This window comes from Thermobia domestica, chromosome 18 (assembly GCF_964235325.1).
Source record: "Thermobia domestica chromosome 18, izTheDome1.hap1.1, whole genome shotgun sequence".
Classification (NCBI taxonomy): domain Eukaryota; kingdom Metazoa; phylum Arthropoda; class Insecta; order Zygentoma; family Lepismatidae; genus Thermobia; species Thermobia domestica.
Window position 1 is genome coordinate 18,187,643 of NC_137471.1, and position 25,083 is coordinate 18,212,725.

The window sequence follows — 25,083 nt, forward strand, 5'->3', positions numbered from 1 at the left end:
AACATTGTATCTGTGGGTTGTCTCCCGTTTCATATCACATTCTAATTCCACCAAATATTTCATAAATATTTACTTTCAATGATCATCAGTTTCTTTTATCCTACAGGACATAATCGTGGGATGTAAGATTGAAGAATTTTATATTATTATTATTATTAATAATAATAATAATAATAATAATAACCCACTGGTGGCTCTTCAGGTAAATCACAACGGCAAAAATTTAAATTTTATCCCTACAAGCTTCTGGTAGTCAGGTGGTGAATTTTGACGTTTTGTAGAACAAAATTTTCCAGTTGTACGTATATTTGTACAGATAAAAAAAAAATCGTGACCCAAAAGCTAAATTTCGCGACTTTTTCTTGACTTTTTCGCGACTTTTACATGACTTTCGTGACCGATAGACACCCTGATATACAGGGTGTGGAAGAAGTGTCGGAACGCTCCAATATCTCGCGAAATATACAGATCAGCAAAACAAACAAAAATACGTATTAAATAGTTTTCCAAAAAAAAAAAAAACTATCCAATGATACCAAACGCAACCATCTATCCCCAACTCTTTCGGGAGCACGGGGGTAACTCTAAAATTTTAAATGCGAACCAATCCCATTTCTTATTGCATATTGGGATTTTCCACAAAAAGGGACAGTGATTTGATCCAGATTTGAAAACAGTGTCTTCACGGATGGTGCTGGAATCCACACACACACAAAAATGCAGATACCGAAACATTATGAAAATGCGATTTGTCAGTCTCGTATTCTATCGCCATACGGTTAGCGTATTGGATTGCGGAGTCAGAGGCCCTGAGTTCGATCCCCGTTCAATGCAACCATTTTTATTACTTCCCCAAATAATAAGTCCATACGTTTTAACTGCAATTAGTACTTTATTAAACGCTTGCAGGGACATGGGTTTAGAAGTAAATGCAGAGAAAACTAAATACATGGAAGTGCGTCGGGACCGTAATACGGCAAATTGTGGAGGCGTTAAAATATTAAATAATACTTTTGATAAAGTGGATACTTTCAAATATTTAGGATCGATATTAACAGACAAAAATCATATTCACGAAGAAATTAAATGTCGACTAAAAGCAGGGAATTCGTGTTACTATTCGGTTCAAAATCTCTTGTCGTCGCGAATTCTGTCGAAGGATTTGAAGCTTAAAATATATAAAACGATAATCATGCCTGTTGTTCTGTATGGTTGCGAAACATGGTCGCTTACTCTGAGGGAAGAACACAGACTGAAAGTATTTGAGAACAAGATTCTGAGACGAATATTCGGACCCAAGAGGAACGGGAATGGAGAATGGCAAAAACTTCATAACGAGGAACTACATAATTTATACGGTTTACCCAACATTGTTAGGTCGTCAAGTCTAGGAGGCTTAGGTGGGCAGGTCATGTAGCTAGAATGGAAGAAAGTAGAAACGCTTTCAAAGTCTTGACTGGAAGACCTATCGGAAGACGATCATTAGGAAGACCTAGGCGCAGATGGGAGGACAATATTAAGATGGATCTCGCAGAGATTGGAATACAAAGTAGAAACTGAATCTAATTAGCTAAGGATAGAAGTCAGTGGAGAGCTTTTGTGAACGCGGCATTGAACCTCCGGGTTCCATAGGCCATAGAGTTAGTTAGTCAAGTTACATACATATACAAATTTCGATAATTGTTTTGCAAATTAGCTTTATGAAATGGTTTTTAGTAATAGGATTTTTAGGGTTAGAGTTCATAGCGTTATTTACAACAAAAATAAACCATTTTTGTCGCAATTTGTATTTTCTTAAAAGTTAATAAATTATGGACATACTTTTTTTTTTTTATCGAAGTTAAGACGTATGAATTCATTATTTGGATACAAAAAATGCTACTCTGCGCGAGAGTCGGATTCAGGACCTTTGGCCCCGCAGTCCAGTACTCTAACCATATGGTCACAGAGTACAGGACTGAAAATTTGGATTTGCATAACATTTTGGTGCCTCCACTTTTTGTGTGTCGATTCAAGCGCCATTCGTGAAGGCGCTGTTTTCAATCCTGGGTCAAATCACTATCCCTTTTTCCGGAGAATCCAAATGTGTAATAAGGAATGGGGGTTCTCATTTGAAATTTTAAAGTTCTCTCTCGTACCCCCGAAGGGGTGGGAATAGAGGGCTGCGTTTGGTACCACTGGGCAGCTTTTTCAAAACCATTTAACACGTGTTTCTGTTTTGCTGATCTGTATATTTCGCAAGATACTGGGCCGTTCCGGGACTTTTTTCCCCACCCTGTATGTGTTTGTTATATATAAACTCTGAATATTAAATATATTCCTTTCCATCAAAACCGTAAATCTTCCTTTTTTCTCTGAAAAATTTGGCAACCCTAGGAGGAGAACACACTGAAACTCTAAGTACATCACATAACTTGAGATATAAGAAAAGAACATTATATTAAACTGCTGAAACTTTTGTTGTGATCTGTACGTACGTAACTTTTATTTTTATCTCGAAATTCTTCTCCGTACAGAATGTTGAACACAAACTGAATACTGTTTACCAGTGAAGACAGAGACAGAGACACACAGAGAGAGAACTCCTCGTATGTTGAAGCATGGAATACTAAGTCAATTCTAACTCTATTTTATCCTTTTTGATTACTTCTCCCGTACGTAATGGTCGTCACACGCTAGGTAAACCAACCTGCTCAGAATACTACAACAAACAAACCACAGAACTCGACGACAGCAATGAACGAGTTCATTTTTATTTTATTTTATTTTATTTATTTCTTTTTTTGTATTACTGATGTATGGACAAGGACGTCATTTAGGGGGGAGGAGGAGGTAATTGCCCCCCAAGAGTTTGAGGAATATATATACTTTCATCGATTGTCTACTAATATACTAGTACAAAGCACGAAAGTCTTATGTAGGTGGTGCTCTTGCCCCTCTCAAGCGAAGTCCGAAATGACGCCCCTGATTATGGATTTAAAATTTTATGAATATTAACTTTATTGTCACGAAATACAGTAATGAATCGCAAACCATTTACTACTCAAAGGGAAAAAATAATTAAACTTCAAGTGAAAACAATTAACTTACGCAACGCAAAAAAAAAAAAAAAAAAAAAACAGTTGATTGGGCAGAGAAAAAGGAGGAAGTAGACACGCATGGATACGTTTCTAATTGCTCCTTTTTTAATAATAACATGAACCCGGTAAATTCAATGGAACTATTTTTAGACATGTCAGTGATGTCACGACAAAAGTTACTTCAAATGCGGGATATAAATATCCCAACTTTGAGGTAATTTTTCTCGTGACCCCATAGACTGCCACCGCCAATGTTTAAATATGCCTAGGTACAATTTTATTAGATTCAGCATCCTCAAACTAGTATATATATTTTTAAAAAAACAATTACAATATTTACAAGTGGTATAATCGTTATTTTTATTCACATTTATTCTACAGGGTGCCCCACAAAAAAGCAGGAAATTTATTGTAGATTCTTTAATATGAGGTGGGCACACACATTTTCATTTATATTTTATGTACACCGTCACTTGAACGTTCATAATCAATGCAAGTGCTCAAAATGATTCCCTTTGGCTTCCACACAGCGGCGTAGACGTTATAACCAATTTCCGGTGGCATTCTGGATAGTTTGAAGGGTAACGTTGTTCCAAGCGTCTGTCAGTACAGCTTTCAGGCCATCAATGTTTCTGATGTCTCTCCTGTGTTCTTGAACCTTTTGTAGCAGTATACCCCAAATACAATAATCCATCACGTTGAGATCTGGAGTTTTAGACGGCCAGCCGTTAGGTTCGATGAAGTCAGGAGTATTAATTCTTATCCATGTCACAGTATCGATTGCTGTATGGGCCTTCGCACCGTCTTGTGCCATGTCCATTCGTGATCACCCATAACTGTGTTAATGTCTTGGAACATCTGGGTGCACATACAATGGAACAGCACAAAACTATACAACTGCACATAACACACATTATTGCACATATAATCGCTCTTATTGTAGAAAATCCAAATTTCCTGCTTTTTTTTTGTGGGGCACGCTGTATTTATTTATTTATTTTTTACTGATGCATGAAAATCTAAAATTACTAGTGGTGCTGTGCATTGTACAGTCCGTAGCAAAAAAACCTGCAACATGATGAGCATGTAAGTTTATTGTGAAACGACGAAGTCTTTTGTTCCAAAATAAATGTGCAGGGGAGGACGCCGAGATTTCTCTTGGCGTGATTCGTGCCACTTAGACGTTATTTTGATTCCTTGCGCTGTTAGGCGTAGTTTCACAATAAACTTACATGCTCATGTTTTTTTTTTTTTTTAATTTCATATTTTCATCGCCTAATCTATTACTAATTTTAGTATTCCATAGAAATCGAAGTTCTTTTTTTATTATTATTTTCATGTACAGTGTTAAAGGTGGCACATTTCGAATTCAGCTCAAAGTCCTTTTCTTCACTCTTGGAATGCCATATATTGTGGAATGATGGAGAACGCATTTTAAAACGGACGATGCATAGAAAAAGTCTCTAATGTGGACAAGTATGTGTAGTATGAATTCAATAAAACACCGAGCAATATCACAGCATATACCATGTAAAGAAGTTTGGTTTGTCACAGTGTACACACCATGTTGCAGTTCCCCTCACTCTCTATTGCACAACTCAAAAAACTTCAGTAAGATGAATGAATTTTAAAACGGAAAATATTTAACTCTAGATTTGTCCAGCACGAAGTTATTTAGTTTCATTTTAGGGTTGTATTCCACGGACAGCAGGGTCGTAACTTGTGGGGGAAAACTGCCCCTCCAGGGAAGCTCCCGGCAGTTTGAGGGGGACCCATTTTCAGACAAAATTTTCTTATTGCATATGCGATACGAATATAAAATTATAAATGAAGCATCAAACAGGTTCACTACATTACATAAACGAAACAACAAACAAAAGATAAATTAAAGAAAAATGAGTCATGGGCCCATTTCAGTAAAAAAAAAAAAAAAGTCTTCTATTAGGGGCCCTAGAAATAATACTTACTAGTGTGGATTTGAGATTTGTCAATATTTTCCCCTTAATTAATCTGTCATGTATGGAACGGGCCCAGGGTCGTAACTAACGGCCCCGGAGACCTTGCCGTGTGGTAGGGCACACAGGCTCCGGGGGGCCCAAGAATTAGAAAACAACTTCTTCTAGGGGGCCCAAATACGCGTATTAATGCTTGACCCCCCAGCAATTACGGCGCTGACGGACAGATTAGTATTTTGCATCCTAAGCATTATACTTCCGCACTAATCTCAATAGTACTGCGGGTAGTCTACCAAGCAGGATGACAATTACTCCCATAGGAACAGACACGAAACCTATTTTTAATTGTTCGTATCTTGGGATCAACTGGATGGATCACCTCCATCAACCAACTTGATTAACTTGATCCTCTACGTAATGACCAAAAATGATGGTAACCCACCAAGTCGTTTTTAAGATTTATTGCCTCCCAGATGGATACGCGGACAGACAAAGTAAATATATACAAGAGTTTTCGGTAAACCAAACTACTTTATTAACCCTTACTAATTAAACTGTAGTAAAGTTCAATGAAGGCGAATGTATGGAGTATTGGCCTTCTATGGATGTGAGGGATGGACTCTAAGAGCGAGAAGATAAATGGAGGTTGATAGCCTTGGAAATGTGGTCATATAGAAGAATGTTGAATGTTAGGTGGGTGGAGATAAGGTATCAAATGAAAGAGATTGAAATTGCAGAAGGAAAAAAAAAAGTGTATCCTGAAGAATATTTTAGAGACAAGATAGAATAACTGGCCACAATACGAGACGTAGAGGAATCACACTAAAGTCTGTTTCAGGCAACCTGATAGTAAACTCCCCTACCTCCCACTATACTTACTACTGCAGAAGGGGAAGGCAAGTTGTTAACCTTCACAGGAAGGGAAGCTTTTCAAATAAACAGAATCGTGTAAACTCGAAATTCGTACGTCAATTCGCTCGCACCTGATGTTGAGAAAGCACTGCTGTTTCTTTTGGCTATCAAATCCGAGTGGAAGGCGGAACACCAACATTCATTCACCTGTACTTGAGCGTGGTGGGGGGGAAACTTCTTTTTCCTATCAGGTTATGTGAAACAGATTATAGTAGCTATGCTGGGAAAGGTAGAAGCAGTGGCAGGTTCTGGAGGAAGAGCGTAAATAAAAATTCAAATTTCACCGCATACGTAAATATATGTATGTATGTAAGATTCCTTCCTTTCCCTTAATGATTTCCTTCAGGAGCCGCCACTGGAAGAAGATTAAAAATAACTAGAGGCAGAGCGGATTAAGGACGGAGCCAATGGAGCCCACGCTCCAGGGCCCCCAAATCCCTCTGTTTAATACTAAAATATAGTAATCGACTTATTATATTATAGGCTTCAGACCATGCTATTTTTTTCGCACTCGCTTCGCTCCCGGTATCGCTAAATTAAGTCTTCTTCCACCAGAGTCTTCGCGATACTTATTTTGTGAGGGAATGAGCTATTTTGGGCCTCTATTACAAACCAAATTATTAGCTTGTGGTGACTATTCCTTTGAAATATCTCTGTTATCACTTAGAGCAAATCTAAGAGGTTTCCCAAATCTCCTTAACAATAAAACGTTCCTATTCAAATCAATTTGGGCTCTCTGAGCTACAGCATAATTTTCGGTGTTTTGATAAGCCTATGAGACTGTGGAAGGCAGCAAAGAAAACTTATGCGCTGAAATTATTCGTAACATAGGGCCCCCCAGGGCCCCAAAAGCCTTAATCCGCCCCTGGCTAGAGGGGAGCCACAACTGAAATATACCACCCAAATAATACAAGATATAAGAAAGAATAAAGGAACAGAGAAATGAAAAGTCTGTCTCGAATAAGAAAAAGTGGAAAGTTGTGTGAAATCAATCGAAATATTACTGACCCCAGGAGAACAACAATTGAACAGCCCTCGTATATCAAGAACTTCGCCACCACTGTTTTACAATAATATGTACACTCATGTCCAAAATTATTGTCGCATTTCTATAAATATGTTATTATAGGGATATAATTTGATAAGGAAATCGCCCGGTACTTCTTATAATGTTAGTGTGTGTATAATCGGCAAATACATATATGTGGTAAATTTCATGTCAAAAGAGCAGTAAATAAGAACAATAAAACAAAAAATAAAACTTTCTTGTCCATTTAGCAACATTTTGTTTTACTCATTCTAATGTTTGTATTTATAATTTTTTTCCTAGCAGATTTATCACAAATATACATTTTCCAATTATATACATAGTAACAGTATTAAAAGTACCCAGCAAAATCATTACCAAATTATATTCTCACAATAAGACAGTTATAGATACGCGACAATCATTTTGGACATGAGTGTACCTTTACTAGTGTTGTTTCAACAGACTCAATTAAAATGAGAAACACGTTTTAAAGCTTGTAGTAGATAATGTAGTAAGGACTCTTAAATGTTGACCTTATAATTCGAGGTGAAGAGAGAACTGGATTATTGATCCGCACATGTGGTTGTCTCCAACTGAAACTTGGTCAGGAAGTAGGTTTTTGTCGGTTGGCACACAAGCCAGCGACAACAGGAAATGAGGAACACCCAGCACTATGCATTACAAGACACTTTTTTTTTTTATTCTTAAAATAAAAACTCTTTGCTACTTGTAACACCGTTTCTAAAAGCCTACGTATGAATTGCATTAAAAAAAAATCTTGATCATGATTAGAGATCTGCACGTGTATTAGCATCGATAACAGATTTTGGAGAATATATACAGTGGACTCTTTTTAATTCGAAGTCCAAGGGGACACGAAAAAACTTCGAATTATCCAAAATTCGAATTATCCAACAACATTCATTTTCACATATATAACAACAAACGAACCAAAGTACTGTGCATCAAAAACATATTCATATGGTGTAGACTTTACCTTTAAAGCAGCTTATTATTTGCGTGATCGAATACAGCAAACTAACAAACGACATTGACTCCACATAATTAAAACTACGTGTACAATGGAAAATATATTTACATACAACACTACCACATACATTGAATAGCCCAAATAATTAAATACCAGTAACAATTTGAATATTCTGTTCTCACTTTAAACCTCATTTGTTTAAATTTGATTGTTTCTGTACGGTCAATAAATCTTGAATTTCATGTATTGCATGGAATACGGTATTAATAACATTTGGTTGACTTTATCAATAATTCATCTTAAATTTTCAACCAATTCTGAAAGAAGATGAGATTGGCACATGTTCTCTATCTTTACTTCTTCCCTAACTCACCTTCATCTTTATCATTACATAGATTTTCTATTTATCATTTGTATTACTCTTCCCTATGGCTGCATCTGGATAACTGAAAACACGTTAAAACTGTATTTCTCTGTTTACATCTGTTCAACATTAAAAATTTTCAACTGTATTTACTTCGAATTATCCAAACCTTAGGTTCAAAAGTTCGATTTATCCACGATTTTTTACTATTGTTTTCAATACAGTTTTCAAGGGGAATGGACTTCTGTTCGAATTATCCAATATTTCGAATTATCCGAGTTCGAATTAACGAGATTCCACTGTATATCTATATCGGCAGATAGCGGATAAAACTGTGGATACTCGCGAAAAGATAAGAAAAAGAACGTGATTTTTCCAACCACTACAAATCATAAGAGGAGTTAGAAATTGTCTGCTAGTCTCTCAAAACAACCATGGCATTTTTATTATCTTATAGGTGCCATTTTCATTTTTGTCAAAAAGTTGGGGAGAGCAATGTCCCCATAGGTCCGCCCATGCTACTAATTATTCACTACTTGTATTAATAAAATATGTGTAGTTCTATTTCCAGTCTCCACCAAAACTGTTTCATTTTCTTTTTTCATTTTTTTATGTAAGTATGCATTGAGGTAGCACTCTGAATGATATTTTATTTTTTTGTCAGCTTTGCGTTCTGTACAAACATACCCACAGAAAAACTTATGCTGTCTTATGCAGAGTCGTTTTGACGTGTGATTAGCGTCATACTAAAGACCTGATTACTGCAGGAAACATGTTAGTCGAATACTTTAGTATGGCACTAATCACCCGTCAAAACGACTCTGTATAAAGCCCATGTAGTCTGAAATTACATACGTACTTTCTAAGTGTGCTTTTGATTATTCTTCCAAATAGTAAGTTTATTATCGTCAAGAGAAATATCAAACAACAGATACAATCTGCTACCTAAAAGCGTATACGAGGTGGTATCAAAAATTTTCGAGACTAGTTCTCTAACGTTTGAGTGGCACACGTGTTTCAAGAGCGGAAGAACATCACTGGAACACGACGAGATCAGGATCTGTTATTGTTTTACAGTTGCTTAACATTGCAGTTTGCAATGATGTTTAGCTAACGGTGTTTGCAAATGACATCAAAATACACTTTTTTGTTCTAGAGATATCATTTCATAGTTGTTCAAATCATTTCTAGCTTGAAATGATCTTGAGCTAACGGTGTTTGCAAATTATAGCAAAATATACTTTTTTTTCTTTCTTCTGGAGATATCATTTCACAGTTGTTCAACATCGTTTGCAGCTTGTAACGATCGGTTCTCTTCCGGAGTTATCATTTTACGGTTGCTCAACACCGTTTGCACCTTGTAACGATCTTCAGCTAACGGTGTTTGCAAATGGTAGCAATATATTTTTCGGTTCTCTTCTGGAGTTATTATTTCAGTTACATAACACTGTTTGCAGTTTGATATGATCTTAAGCGTATTAAAATGTATTTCGGCTCTTTTCTATAAAAACAACACACCGAACTTTTTTGCGGTTTTGTAAACAGAACCAATACGTCGAGATCTATTTCGGTTCTTCTCGTGAAGCACGATTTTAGATGAACAGAGCCGATCGAAATGTGTTGGATTCTCTCTGCGGATCAACAAGATTAAAATATTTATTACGATTCCGTTACTATTAGCAACCCTAGAACATTTACATCCTGAATACGGTGAATTCAGTCATGTTGTGTTAAGACACAAAACTAGAACTGAAACTGCTTAGAAAATTCAATTATGTGTTTGATTTTGAATTTTCACTCTATGCTTTTATGCAGTATCAATGTCCACTTCCTGTGATTTAGTTCCAGGCGTTGTATTTCTCAGTGGATTCAAATCTACGATAAACTGTACCGAGTAACTCGAAGGCAACACTCAAAATCCTTGTGGGGCCTATATTTATTCATTCACAACTTTTCATATTCTGGAGTCCGCGGTGGCTCAGTGGTAGAGCGCTCACCTCTGGTGCATAGGGTCCCGGGTTTAAACCGTGCTCCCGCCAAGTGAACCTTGTGGTGGACAAAGTGCGTGGGTTTCCTCGGGGTTCTTCCGTTTCCTCCCACTTTCTTCATTCCAACATTTCATTCATTTCTCATAATCACTGTGGAACGTAAAACTCAAAAATTTCATTTTCATTTTTTTCATATTCTTCACATATTCACAGCGTGTTTTTGGGAACAAATGCAGAAGATAACTAACTAATAGAAACAAATTCACGTGACTTAGTTATCATCATATAAGAATAGGCGTTGCATGCTTGTTTTGTATATTCTTTCGGGTGTGGTCAATTGGTGGGTGGCCTTTTCATTACTCACTACTTTTGACTTGTCTCCCGCTATATATATATATATATATATATATATATATATATATATATATATATATATATATATAAAATCACAGCATGTCTCTCGCCAGCAACAATGCAAATGCATTCCCAGGAGACTTTACTCAAGTTGGATTACATACGTATGGATTCTTCATTATAGGTTGTAAAGCAGCATCTACCTAAAATGTGCGGAAAAGCATTGTCATCACTGCTGCCGAAGAATGAACCATAACAATGCTGTAAGTTATTTCCTCCTCTATTTTGTAATTATTTCTGACTCCCAAAGTTTCTGTGTTACTTTTTTTTTTAATCTATTCACAGTAAAACCTCTCAATAACACACATACCCATATGACCTTCTTTGATAGGACACGATCATTCTTCTTTATCGTCAACGTTTTAGTATCCTCTTCATAACGGGCTCAGTGGTAGAGCGTTCACCTCTGGTGCTTGGGGACCTGGGTTCGATCCCAGCCCCCGCCAAGTGAACTTTGTGGTGGACAAACACCGTGTACGTGGGTTTTCTCGAGGTTCTCCTGTTTCCTTCCACTTTCTTCATTCCACCATTTCATTCATTACTCATCATCACCGTCTCCTTTAGCCTAACCGGCATAACCGTGGGACGTAAAACTCAAAGATTTCATTTCTCTCTTCATAACGGACAGAAATTATTCTCAGTTGTTATGTATTTAGCACAGGCACTACTTTCTGCAGCTCGAACATATATAGCTGTGATACACTACAGCAGTGTTTCTTTCAGAAGCAATGTCCCGGGGGGACACTGCTGGTACTATTCTATTTATTATTATATTATAGACGTATTATTTTGGTCTCCTCCGGGGGCACTTTCAGAGTTTCGAGGGGAAAGTGCAAACCAAAAAAAATGTCTGGCAGAAACAATGCATTACAGTAGACATAAAATCACTTCATCACAAAATGTCTTTGCCGTAACTAGAGTTGAAGTTTTTTAAATACAAAACACGGTGTTTTTTCTCTTTAATATTTTAGTACAACTCAGGGGCGGATCCAGGACCGACTTCTGGGGGACGGTGGGTTGTCATACTGCTACTTTTAAGAGCTCTAAACTTTGGGATGTGTTTTATTTATGTATATAAAATAAGAAAGTTTCCTCTTCTGGGGGAGGGGGGTGATCGCCCCGATCGGCCTTCCTGGATCCGCCTCTGGTACAACTATTCCTCTGATTCTGTTCAAATAACGCAATAATTTAAACACTACTTGCTGGGACGAGTTGAAATTACAGAGTAGTCCAAAAGTCACTAAGGAGTTACAACTGTGAATTATTTCTTTAATTTATCATAGTTACCATTGATATTTCACATACTTAAAGACCAAGATGGGAGATTGTTTACAAGTATGCTTGGACTATAATCTCAGGTAGATGCACCATTGTGGACCTCAAAGAGATACGGGCCTTGCGGGCAAAGTAGAGGTCAACACTTCTGGTCCGAATGGCCGTATTTCTGCACGAATATTGTCCTCGAGCTGCTGTATTTTTGTGGTTTGTCCATAAATTAAACCAATTACTATCTTTCTTTTTGCGTTTCAGTGAAAAACAAGAAGACGCAGCAAAAGAGAGTTTTTGGACCAATACTATGAAATAACTAACAGAGGTGTCATTTACGTATAAACTCCCTCACCCCAGAACTTGAAACAAAGAAAGAGCAGAAAAGGGACTACTGCTAAAATCACGTATTTTCCCTAGTCCCCTAATTTCCGAAAAGATGAAATCTTGCGTTTAGAAAGCTCATTACGGTTTATTTCCATATGCTATAGAACGTCGAAACACACAATGGTCACTCTGTCGTCAACTCTATGGCTAGCACTCCAGTAAGACTTCGGGTAGCTAAGTACTTCGCCCCCAGAACCCTACATGTGCTTGGCCTACGGCCTCGCATTTTTCATGTCCCTAACACGTCATGAATCTTAAAGGATTTCAATATATGGCTATCTTATTATAACAATTGCAACCCCCACCCTTTTTTCTTTCCTTCAAGGGTTTGTGCAACTCAATATTATTTTATTGTAATTTTAAGAACTCCAATTTGTTAATTAACTGATATGAAAATACACTTTAAATATGAAGTTTTTTTTTTTTAAATTATTAATTTGATTACTCGAAATATGAGGGGGAGTACAAATTCAAATTTTATTGCTCCTTTTCTAATGTAAATCTACATAAGAAGCTAAGCTGTTACCTATTTGCTTTCAGAAACTTTTTTTCACATTTGTTTGTAAATGAAACTTGTTTTAAAATTGCGACTCGTGAAGCTTTTTTTTTTCTTCTTTTTCAACTTTAAGCCTCATACCTAATGAACACACAGAACAGTTCGAAGCTGAACTTTAAATTCTTTTCTCCGTACACCTTAAATTTTCAGTTTTTAATAATAATGTGTGTTCTTACTGTGTTACTTTTAGTACAATCAGCAAGTAAAATAAAGGCACTTTTGGGGAGAGGGGAGTGATAATAGCTCGAGAATAAGGTTACCATGCCGTACGAGCCCATATAAAGATCTCCCTACAATACTTCTTTACAATATTTACTTTTACTACAATATTTCTTTGCAGGGGTTGATATTCTCTTCATTCTCCCAGGTCTGGCAGGGGAGTCATTTCCGACTTCGCCTAAGGAGAGGAGAGCAAGAGCATAAGTAAATTACATTAGTAAATTAAAGTATATGTATTCCTCAAATCCTTGGGGAAGGCAACTGCCCCTGTCTGCCCCCTAAATGACGCCCCTGAGGTCAGGGTAGGCCTAAGTTTGTTAACAATCCCGCAAATGCAGCTCGGATACAGTCAGAACTTGCAAAGTCACCGCAGAAGTCAAAAACGATCCAACGGATGTCCCGTATCCTGAATATCCCGAAGTCATCGGTTGCCAGGGTTCTCAAGGATCTGAAACTGCGCCCGTATCATCCTCGCCTCTCCACGCACTCAATGAGGACGATTCCGATCGCCGTACCGAGTTTGCTGAGTAGTACCTGCGACGGTGGAAGAAAATCTCGACTCCGAGAAACATCACAGCCTGGACGGACGAGGCAAAGTTACATGTATCAGGACCAGTGAACCGTCACAACTGTGTGTACTAGCGTCCTGAAAATCGTGTTGCGGAATTGACGGTGGGAATCACGGATGAATTCAACATTCCCGTTCAGACATGCATCGATGTTAATGACCACCAGGTGGACCTTCAAATGGAGAATAGGGATTAGATACTGTAAAACACTTGAGTTTTACATCATTCCTCTGTAGGAGCTTAGCTCACAAATCTGCCGCGATTGACGGCAACGAAAAATTAGAATCGCGGCAGAGATTCGTGAGCTAAGCTATACCTACGCTACGCTATACCTACAATTTTGTTTCATGTTATTCTTGTTTAAAATAAAAATGTACTGATCACTCAAAAGGTGAGTCACTACTTCTGGTACACCCTGTATTTTCTGTAGGTTGACTACTTTTTAATGGAAACTAAAAGTGCCAACCATAAGTTTCACTGTATCATGAATCTTTCTCTAATCCAAGAAGAGCAAAAGGGGGAAAAAATCATATTCATATTGTTCTTTTTTCTTATATTCACGTATGTATTGTTACAATCAATTCCTGAAGAACTTGAACTTTTGTTTTCACTATCTCTGAATATCAATCCCGATATAAATCTTTGCCTCACAAGTTCACTCACATGTCAGAATAATCTAGTGAAAGGGTCTTCTCACCTCTACACATATTCGCATGGGAATCTTTAGTTGACAACTCATTCTCTGTTTTAACGATAAAATCCTCCAAGATACATACATTGATTTTAATTTCATATTTCAGACACAATAATGGCTCATATTTCTCCCAAAACACTTTATAACTTTTACTTATTGGTTTGTAGGTTTGAGTAAAAAGTATTAAGTATTGTACAAACCTTTTAGAGCAATTAATGTGTTCGAATGGTTGGTTTATTTAACTGAAAAAGAGCTTTAAAAAATGCCATCCTTTGGAAAATCGTTAAAAAACAAATCTCATTTCACACGGTGGCGCGTCGTCAATGCATCCAACGTCATATTTCGGTTCTTTTCGGCCAACCCAGGGTTGCCAACCGTCCCGATTCTGTCGGGACTGTAGCGATTTCTGACTTATTTGTCCCGCGTCCCGACCGCGTCCTGATTTATCGATTTTCGAAGTTAATTAATATTTTACTGGCCTAAAGATTTTGTGTGATGACAGCCAAAGAATAACACTTGGTTTTAGTAATATCTTTTGTCAGTAATCCCTTAACAATGTTATGCACTCATTTGTGATTAAAAAAAAAAAAACTATATATATATTTTTCTCTCTAAACTTCGTTTGTATTAAATAAATTGCAGTTGTTTTGGTTTGAATTTATTACATATATTGCTTATACTTAGTGTTGAGCAGTGGGCGGGAAAATAAAAAATAAGTGTCACATTTGTAAGGTTCGTGTTATTCGGCAGATTATTTATATTGTTTTCAACGACTCTTCGTATGTGTAGGTGTCTCCGGGGGGTCTCTAAAACTGATTGTCCCGTCTCGATTTTCTCTTAAGGGAAGTTAGCAGCCCTGGGCCAACCTTTAAAAATGCTAAAAACACGTGCTTAATTATTTTATATCGAAACTCCAAATACCATATTTCACGTCTCTTTCTTCAGGGATTCAGAGGTATTGACATCCCATTGTAAAAATTGCAATCTTCGGCCCTCTAGGACAAACACTAAAAACCATCACACATATTTAATTATATTAAATGAAAAAGAAAATAATAATCTACGTACAAAATTTCATGACTCTAACCTTAAAGGATTCGATGATATGGGTATTATAATAATTGCAACTACAACCCCCATGGTGGCTACCAGGCCCGTATCCACGGAGGGAGGGCAAGGGGGCCGGGCCCCCCTAAACTTTGGCTGGCCCCCATAAAATTTCACGGTAGGCTTGCAAATGAACTATAATATGGTGATGAAGTATAATACGATTGGGTCGGCCCCCCTAACTTCTACCGCCCCCCCCCCTAAATTTTTGGGCTGGCTACGGGCCTGGTGGCTACGGTAACTCACTGGTAGAGAGCTTACCTCTGGTCCGTGGAATCCGTGGTTCGATCTCCGGTCAAGCAAGGCTGTGGTGGACATCATGACTGTGGATTTTCGCGATGTAGCCCAGTTTCCTCCCACCTTTTCATTCTACTAATTCACCCATCATTCACCTACTTTAATCATCGTCTCCCTTATCCTAAAGGGCATAATCGTGAGACGTTAAACTGAAATATTTCATTTCTTACAACCCCATCCCTTTTTATTTCCATTTTTTCTCTTTCAAGCCCAATATAAAAAAACGCATAAATATGTATTTAATTTTCGTAAATGAAAAGTTTGATTGGTTTTGAGTTTAACGTCCCGTTCAGCAGGAGGCTATATGAGATGTGGACCTACTGATTAACGTGGAATCCGTGCCACTTGAATGTCTGTAACCATAAAGACATAAAGAAATATGGGCAACTAGCAATTTATTATAATAATATTTGCAACCACAATTCTTGACCCTCCCCCTTCCACGTCGAATTTCGAAAAATCCTTCCTTAGTAGCAGCATGCGTCACAAATCCTACCCGTGCCAGGTGTGCTTTGTGAAAAACAACCAGCGTATGCATGTGTTTTCTCGAGGTTTTCCTGTTTCCTCCCGACTTTTCATTCCACCATTTTGTTCATTATCACCAGTGTCTTCCTTAGCCTCAGTACATAACTGTTCAACGTTAAACGACAAATTGTCCTAAATTCATTTCTCTAGCTTAAGCACTTTGGCCTAGATCAGCCTTTCCCAACCTGGGATCCGAAAGACGACCTCAGGGGGTCCGTACGCCAATCTGAGAAAGACACACACAATGGTGAGAAATATACAATTTTACTAAGTTAAATGATCGAATTAATAATGGCAAGCCAATTTGAGTTAGAAGTTGTATTCGACCTACAAGAAGCTGCCTACACGATAGGCCTACGTACTGGATTTATTTATATATTTGTAACATCTTAGTCAAGGTGTCTGGCCCCAGGTTTGAAATCCAGGACCATGCGATTACGGGGTAGGCATCATACCACTCTAAACATCCACCCACCCATATCAAGGTTGAGGAAAGACTGGCCTAGGTTATCAATCAGTGAGGATTTCGTCTTATATTATATATAAAGGGATCTAAAAAGTGTACTCACTGTTTGCTAGTCTATATCTCGTGACAAATTTGACTTGACGTGACAATTTTTGGCACTGAGAAAGTTAAGGTGTGTATTCGAAATGACTACCAGCAAGCTTCTATACAATGCAAAACTGTCTCTCTTCTTGTATCCACACCTTCAATTTTTCAGTTGAGTGAGGTGTTGTTGGACAGTACAAAACACACTTCAGATGTCCTCACAAGACAGAAAAAAATAGCAGACTGAGATCTGGTGCGTTATTTTTTCGAGGGGGAAAGGTGGGATGTCCAGGGAAAAGTCCCGCACGCAAAACATCCATAATGACTCTCACATTATGAACAGTGATCCAGAACTTCTTAATCCCTCGCCTCCAGAGAGTGAATGCTTACTTTCAACAGGATGGAACAAGTCACACCGTCAGAGCCACAATGGATGTTTTGCTTTTACTTTTCCCTGGATGCCTCTTCTACAGAAAAGGTGACATCGAATGGCCAGCAAGATCACCAGATCTTTCTCTATGCGATTGTTTTCTAATGAGAATATGTGAAGAGTCTTCTGTATTGTCCACGAACACCTCACACAACTGAAGGTGTGGATACAAAAACATTCGAGGATCCCGGTAAAAATGTTACGTCGGTCTGTGAAAAGTTTTCGGGATTGGCTGGCTAAGTGTGGGCGTCGAAATGGAGGGTATATTGAGAGTGTCATTTTGAAAAATTGAAACTAATGTTAGTTTAGCGAATGTTAAGGTGTATACTTTTGTCAACTATATGCGTGATATGCAATTAACTTTTGAGTTTTTTTCAAATCCTTTCTAATTTATAACATTTACCACACATTGTTAGGGTTACCAAATCTAGAAGGCTCAGGTGGGCACGTCATGTAGCCAACATAGAAGAAACTAGGAACGCTTTCAAAGTCTTAACTGGAAGTCCAATCAGAAAACGACATTCGGAAGAAGTAGAGGCAGATAGGGTAACAATATTAAGATGAATCTCGCAGATATAGGAATACAAAATAGAAACTGGATCCAGCTGGATTCCGTTCCTTTCTCTTATGATGCACATGCAGTAAGATTTATTTAACTTTCCTATATTTACATTGAAATATTTGTGCATGTTAAAAAATATCACAAAAGAAGCCTAAACAATTTGAATCTTTCAATGTGTTCCGAAATACTAACATTTTTGTATACATTAACATTTCCGCATTCTTCTGTTTTGGCGTCCCTGAAACAATAGAGGGTACAGCTCTACAACTCACAGATGACGAGAAGAACCTTAAAACAGGGGTAGCGGGGAAAGGTCAACGACACGGTCAAGTCCATTTTCGGATTTTGAGGTGTGGTCTATACTTAGATGTTGTCTGCCACTCCGGGTAAAGTTATATGTGTGCTATTTCGTGGTCTCATTTGAAACCCCCGTGCGAAAAGTGGGCGACCCCATACTTACGTCACACTACTTCTGCTAGGGTTCTTCTCGTCATCTGTGAGCTGTACTATTCTACCCCTCGAGTACAACTTGTAGTACGCAGATGACAGTTTAAGAAACGGTGCCGTATAGGGGCGTCATTTCAGACTTCGCTTGAGGGGGGCAAGAGCACCACCGACATAAGATTTTCACGTTACGTACTAGTATATTAGTAGACAATTCATTAAATTATATGCATTCCTCAAACTCTTGGTGGGGGGGCAATTGCCCCCTCCTGCCCCCCCCTAAATGACGCCCCTGTGCCGTAAAGCATGGAAACACTTCAATTGTGGCAAATGATGATGTCAGAACCATTATGATGACGATAAACCAGATCTCCCACTAAATTCTACTAAGTAACCTCAGGCTGCGGCGAGACGAATGTTAAAAATCAATGTTGTACGTGACTCAGTTACAAATGAAACATCTTAGAATATACCTAACAAGTTCATAAACGTTTTCTTAATGATTTGAGTAATAAGAGAGGGGAGAGTAGGAGAAAACTTAAAGATATCATTAACCTTCTGAGACGAAGTAACCCGGCCATATCGTTGCTGATTTCAAACTCGTTAGTGAGAAGATGTTTCACCCGAATGAACATTCTCAAGTGAATGAACAGCCAACTGAGACCGCCATTGCCTTGTTACCACTAACAAATAGTTCACAGCTATAAACGAAAAAGATAACGGACAATTTGTCAACCGTAAGTTACAAACCAGGAATTAGGCTGCTTTGACATGTTAAAATCTTTTAAACGGTTTTAACATGAAAAGTTAGTACTTTAAAATCATCTTTACCACATTCGATTGTCCTTACGTTATTGTATATTATAATTAGTTGAAAATGAAATGTCACTTTAGAGTACAGTAGAACCTCTCTAATCCGCCACCTTTGCGACTGGGGGTATGGTCAAAACGCAAAAAAGGACGGATTATCAGAAAATACAGAAAAATACGGATTTACAGTAAAATAAACAATCTCTGAAATAAAAAATGACGATATTGTTCTCTACAGTAAAACATTGCAAAAAAAAGTCCCACAACGAAAGAAACTATACAACAGATGCCAGCACTGAAGCGGACAAGCGATAACAGAAGGTAAACAACAATGCCGCGACGACAGTACACGACAATGGGCCTCGTGGGTTACCGACCAGTCGGGACAAGTTCGGCTCGAGCACGGTGGGATCAACAGGGGTAGCAAACCAGCCGAGGGCGGAAGAGAGAGATTCTACTGTATATGATTGCACAGAACCATTACATTTATTGTGACAGTAATTCTACAATATTAATATTTAAGAAACAATCATCATCTCAGGTCAACAATCTCTTGATTGGTTTGACGCAGCTTTCTAACCTTCCGTATTCTAGGCCAGATTTTTCATTTCTTTGTAGATTTTTTTCTCTTAAAATCGACGCTGCAAAACTCAAAACCAGTGGGAACAACCAGAAAATGAAAGCGCCCAGCTCCATCTTTTCTCGCGTAGCACCTACCTAGAGAAAAGCGAGGAAACAAGATCGTTTCATCACAGAGGAATTCTAATTCGAATCATATACAGTAAAATGTCGCTATCACGAACGCTAATATAGCGAAACACATAGAATTACGAAATTATTATCAGGCCCGTTCCCTTTTCTCTATTTAATCGGCTTAAAATATTTGATTTTATGAATTTAACAGCTTATATATATAAAACTATTTTTTGAATATAACTGAAATGAAATATTTAAGTTGTACGTCTCACAGTTATGTTGGCTGGACTAAAGGAGATGATTATGATTAGAAATGGTGAAATGAAAAAAATGGGAGGAAATGGGAGAACCCCGATAAAACCCACGCACTGGATGTTTGTCCACCACAAAGCTCACTGGCGCGAGCTGAGATCGAATCAAGGACCCCATGAATCAGAGGTGAACGCTCTAGCACTGAGCCACCACGGCCCCTCAAAATATAATTGCAATTTAGCCTGTTTTATAATAATACTAGCTGAACCTGTGCTCTCTATACAGTGCAGCATTCACACATGAGCATGAATCTCCTTGTTATTCCTCACATCTTACATATCTCTTTACAGGCAAGTAAAAGGCATTTTGATAAAAAAAAAAAAAAAAAAAAAAAAACGGCAAGAGGCACCATAAAGGGGATTTTTCTTTCAATATCTCGCACCATTTGTAAGATTTTAACCTACTTCCAGTTGGAGTTTTTAATTCATGTATGTTGAGTTTTTTTTCTTGTTTGCAGTGTCATAAGCGTACAATGTAATACATTACATACTCACTTAATTATGTCAGTGATATATGGTGTTCATTGCAAAAACACTCGAAACAATAAAGATTCATCTTAGACTGGAGAAATGGTTATCCTTTGATTTTTATTATCTGGCCATGAACGCCTGAGAGATATACAACCCCATATACAAGTAGGTGGTGTTGGAATGTATAACTCGTAGGATATGTTGTTTTTTTTTAAATCAATATTTTCAGTGTGCTCCTAAAAATGTAATAATAAAGAAATAACATTCAATTAGAACTAAACAATTTATACAAAAGTTGCAATCGATCAGTGAAAACTGAATCTTTCTAGGGCCTATGGTTCACGAGAAGTGAACTCACTGTCTAAACGATTGAGCACAAACATATAAACCTAGCATTTTAATATATAACTATACATATTTCACATTTTACATTACTTTATTATTCAAATAGATATAAGATCCATTTTTCATACATGTACCCAATCGGTCGAGCACGATAGCGATTTGAAAATAATCAACGAGCGTTATTCTATTAAATAAGGTTCACGGATCTTCCAATGCAAGAAATAAGGAACTTCGTCGTAGCAAAGAAATTCTCTCTTACTATAAAAATATTAACTGCAATTATTAAGGAATTTGTTTTAATTATGTAAATGCTCATTTTAACATGACACTCTTCCTTAAGAATTGTTAAAGGCTTGCCTTTCTTCTAAACAACAGTTGTACAATGAATGCGTGAAAAAAATGCTAAGCCACTACACTTAGGCCTACAACCTTTCATTGTTTGTTTCAAATGACTTAACTACGCCCGATTGAAGTAATAAAAATATACAGGGTGAGTTCTGGAGAACTGCCTTATTTCAGAATCACAGAATTTCACTATAACAAATTAATTTCAGAGGCCCTCAAAATTTCGTTATACTCGTATTTTACTGTAGTTTGACATTCTGTGAAGTTTTCCAAGTTTTATGTCAACAGAATTTATTCTAGTAGTTCATTCAGTTAAAGCTACGATTTCTGCCCCTCTATAGTCAAGCCAAAAAAAAAAAACTCAGTTTTACGTCCCACGCTTATGCCGGCTAGGTTAAAGGAGACGGTGATGATGAGAAATGAATGAAATGGTGGAATGAAGGAAGTGAGAGGAAACAGGAGAAACCCGAGAAAAACCACTAACACGGTGTTTGCCTACCACAAAGTTCACTTGGTGCGAGTTAAGATCGAACCAGAGACCCCATGCACCAGAGGTAAACGTTCTACCACTGAGCCACTGCCCCCCGTGGTCAAGTGTCTATGGTCCTGGGTTCAGTTCCCGTATTAATTTCGGATAAAAACTAGCAGTTGCACTGAACCAACCACTTGCAGTATATATTGTTCCATATAGCTTCAATGCTACTGAAGTCTAATCAAGGAGCTCCCACCGTTACTATGTGGTTAGCTTAGCCTTTGGCGCGAGAAATCCGGGTTTGATTTCCGGCGGCAGTACATGTAGTTCAGATCCCCTGTAAAGCTGTAGGTCAGCGTTTCATATAGCCTCGATACTGAAAGGGACAGCCAATAGTTTCTGTAAAATATTACTGTCACCTTTCTCAAGAAACTTCTCTGATAAGAATTCCTAACGACAATATTATATATAGGATAAACAGAAACTACTAACCATTGTCTTGAATGAGTGAAGAATTCCCCATGATTTTTTTTTTTTTTTTTTTTGTACATACAACAGACAAATATATTTATATAATAAATCATAGCAGCCTTCTTCCAAATTTCTTTCTCTTTCTCCATTATTGATGGTTCCAGCAGACAATTCCATATACGAATACTTCCCTGGAAATATACCGATATATTAAAATGACTTAGATGGATTTAAGAGGCTTTTTTTTTTATTATTACCACTTACTGTTTGATCATTTTTAATACGCCTTCTCAGATCAAGCTATATAAACCACTTTGCTCGTTGGTCTAACACAGGGATGCAAATAACCACTCGCCCCGGGCGAGTGGTTCGTCGGTGCGGGCGAATTTTTAATATCACTATTATTTATTTCGAAGAGTAAAGATTATAAAAATTTAAAATGAAATTAAATTTTTAAGTTTTACGTCCCACGGTTATGCCGGTTAGGCTAAAGGAGACGGTGATGATAAGAGATGAGTGAAATGAAGAAAGTGGGAGAAAACGGGAGAACTCCGAGAAAACCCACGGTGTTTGTACACCACAAAGTGGACACGGCGCGAGCTGGGATCGAACCAGGGACCCCAGGCACCGGAGGTGAACGCTCTACCACTGAGCCACCGCGCCCCCTTATAAAAATTCATTTCGAAGAGTAAAGATTATAAAAATCACGATGTGGGCTAGTAGCTTTTTTTTTTTTTTTTTTTTTTTTTTTTGCTGCTGCTTATGTTGCTTATTTGCATCCCTGGTCTAACAGCAGTGCGCGTGCTTTGGATGGACGGGGTCCTGACTTCGACTGCCAATGAATGAGCGTGGAATGACATTTTAAACAGCAGGCTTCGTGCTTCTTACATCAATTATGTTAAAATTCCGAACTGAAATCGAAACTAAGATTCTCATGCTCTGTATATAAAGGATGCAACCGTATTCCCATGATTAAGACACGATGTCGGCATTCGTCTGGAGAAACTCACAGAACAGCACTTGAACTCACTCAACCGATTACTTGACAGCCGGACGCGGGCCGCGGTGGCTCAGTAGTAGAGCGTTCACCTCTGGTGCTTGGGGTCTCGGGTTCGATCCCGGCCCCCGCCAAGTGAACTTTGTGGTGGACAAACACCGTGTGCGTGGGTTTTCTCGGGGTTCTCCCGTTTCCTCCCACTTTTTTCATTCCACCATTTCATTCATTACTCATCACCACCGTCTCCTTTAGCCTAACCGGCATAACCGTGGGACGTAAAACTTAAAGATTTCATTTTTGACAGCCGGACGTAGATGATCCGCTTCACAATGCGAGATGAAACGAAATTTCGAATACGTAACCGAAGCTCGCTGTAAGGACATGAACTTCGAAAATGAACATGGAAACCTGTCGGTTGTTGTTGGTTCCTAGGAATAGCACTTACAGTGTTTAGAAGCAAGGAAAGAAGAAAAGTATTCTCGTCGTAATATATAACGATAGAGAGCGAAGATGCGACCACAGGGGAAATTCCGATGTGTCACACTTAAGAGAGACCGGCCGGCGCACATGGTCATTTAATATTGATTTTTCTATGCGACAAACATCGCACGTGAATTTTTGCTCCTTAGTTTGACAACAATATCAAAAAAGTTTCCTGAATGACATAACTTTCACTGCAACGTCAGATCAGAGAGATACGTAAACAAATGCGTCAAATATGCAATAAATACATAATAAATTACCACATTATGTTTTCAAAACAGAAGGAAATTAATCAAAAGTAGTAAACAGTGTGAAACAGAAACAGAGGAGCACATGAATATCGAATTACGCACGTGCCAACTAGTGAAATTCTTCTTATGCACAATTACGTCTGCGCACTGCCCACGTTGTTTCACTACGATAATGCAAAAAAGTACGGGAGCCAGCCATTCTCTTACCCGAACAATCCAAGCATTCGGTGGCTCTCTGCAGGAAGCGAAGGCACATGAACCAGAAATCAAAAAGACGGGATTTGCACAAAGAACAACCAACACACACGTGGCTTCAGTCCTGTACCAAGATCTTGCCAAATATAGCTCGTCCTGGATCACCGAGGGTCCGTGCCCAATAGACATAATCGTCCTCTGCTGTCGGACCCCCTCGGCGAAAGTCGGCCTCCGATCATCTGAGTGCGCAGCGCAGCCTCCCACCTTTTCCACTGCAGAGACGTCCTTCTTTCATTCTCCCGCCAGTGTTGTCAGAATCCTAGCAGCGAATTTCCCGTCTCAAGCCATGAAATTTCCCAATCAGATATAAAATTTCTCACCAATTAAAATGTATATTTTTCTTCGGTCCATTGAAACATAAAAGTGACACCTGTGTAAATGCCACAATGTATACACATCAGTTGACCATTTTTCTCACTTGTTTCAGAAACTACAATCTCCCGAAGGAATAGAGGGAGCAGCGCGAATAGATATGAGGGGGTCGCGTCCCCCCAATATTTTGAAGTACAAAATATTCAATATTTCATTCTAATTTAATTTATTTACTAACGACAGAATAACAAATAAATAAATAAATAATAATAATTATATTTATTTGGAATATATTATTCAGGCTGTGGAACGATTGTGATATACCTTAGGGGATCCGTGAAGGTAAGCAGAAAGGTAACAAATGGAATCGAAGATAATAAATAAGTTGGGCTAGGTAGCACCATTTTAATCACTTTCTTCGATGTCCCCCCCCCCCCCAATTTTACATGCCAGAGACGCCAGTATCCGCGGTCATATATTAATGTACAGTGAAACCTGTCTTAGTCACCATTGGTTTCACTGCA

General features: G+C 38.1%; 1 protein-coding gene across 15 annotated transcripts in view; it reads right to left on the bottom strand.

Annotated features, from left to right (window-relative positions):
• The window catches only part of Spn (protein phosphatase 1 regulatory subunit spinophilin), a 304,267-nt gene that overhangs the window by 128,069 nt on the left and 151,115 nt on the right, over positions 1 to 25,083 (bottom strand). The window contains exon 1 of one of the 15 annotated variants that reach the window (XM_081746441.1): positions 24,200 to 24,434. The exons of the other annotated variants lie outside the window; for them this stretch is intronic. Coding sequence (XP_081602567.1) covers positions 24,200 to 24,248 — 49 coding nt within the window. The 5' untranslated portion in view covers positions 24,249 to 24,434. Of the gene's footprint in view, positions 1 to 24,199; positions 24,435 to 25,083 lie in introns of those variants that run through there. 15 annotated transcript variants of the gene reach the window in all.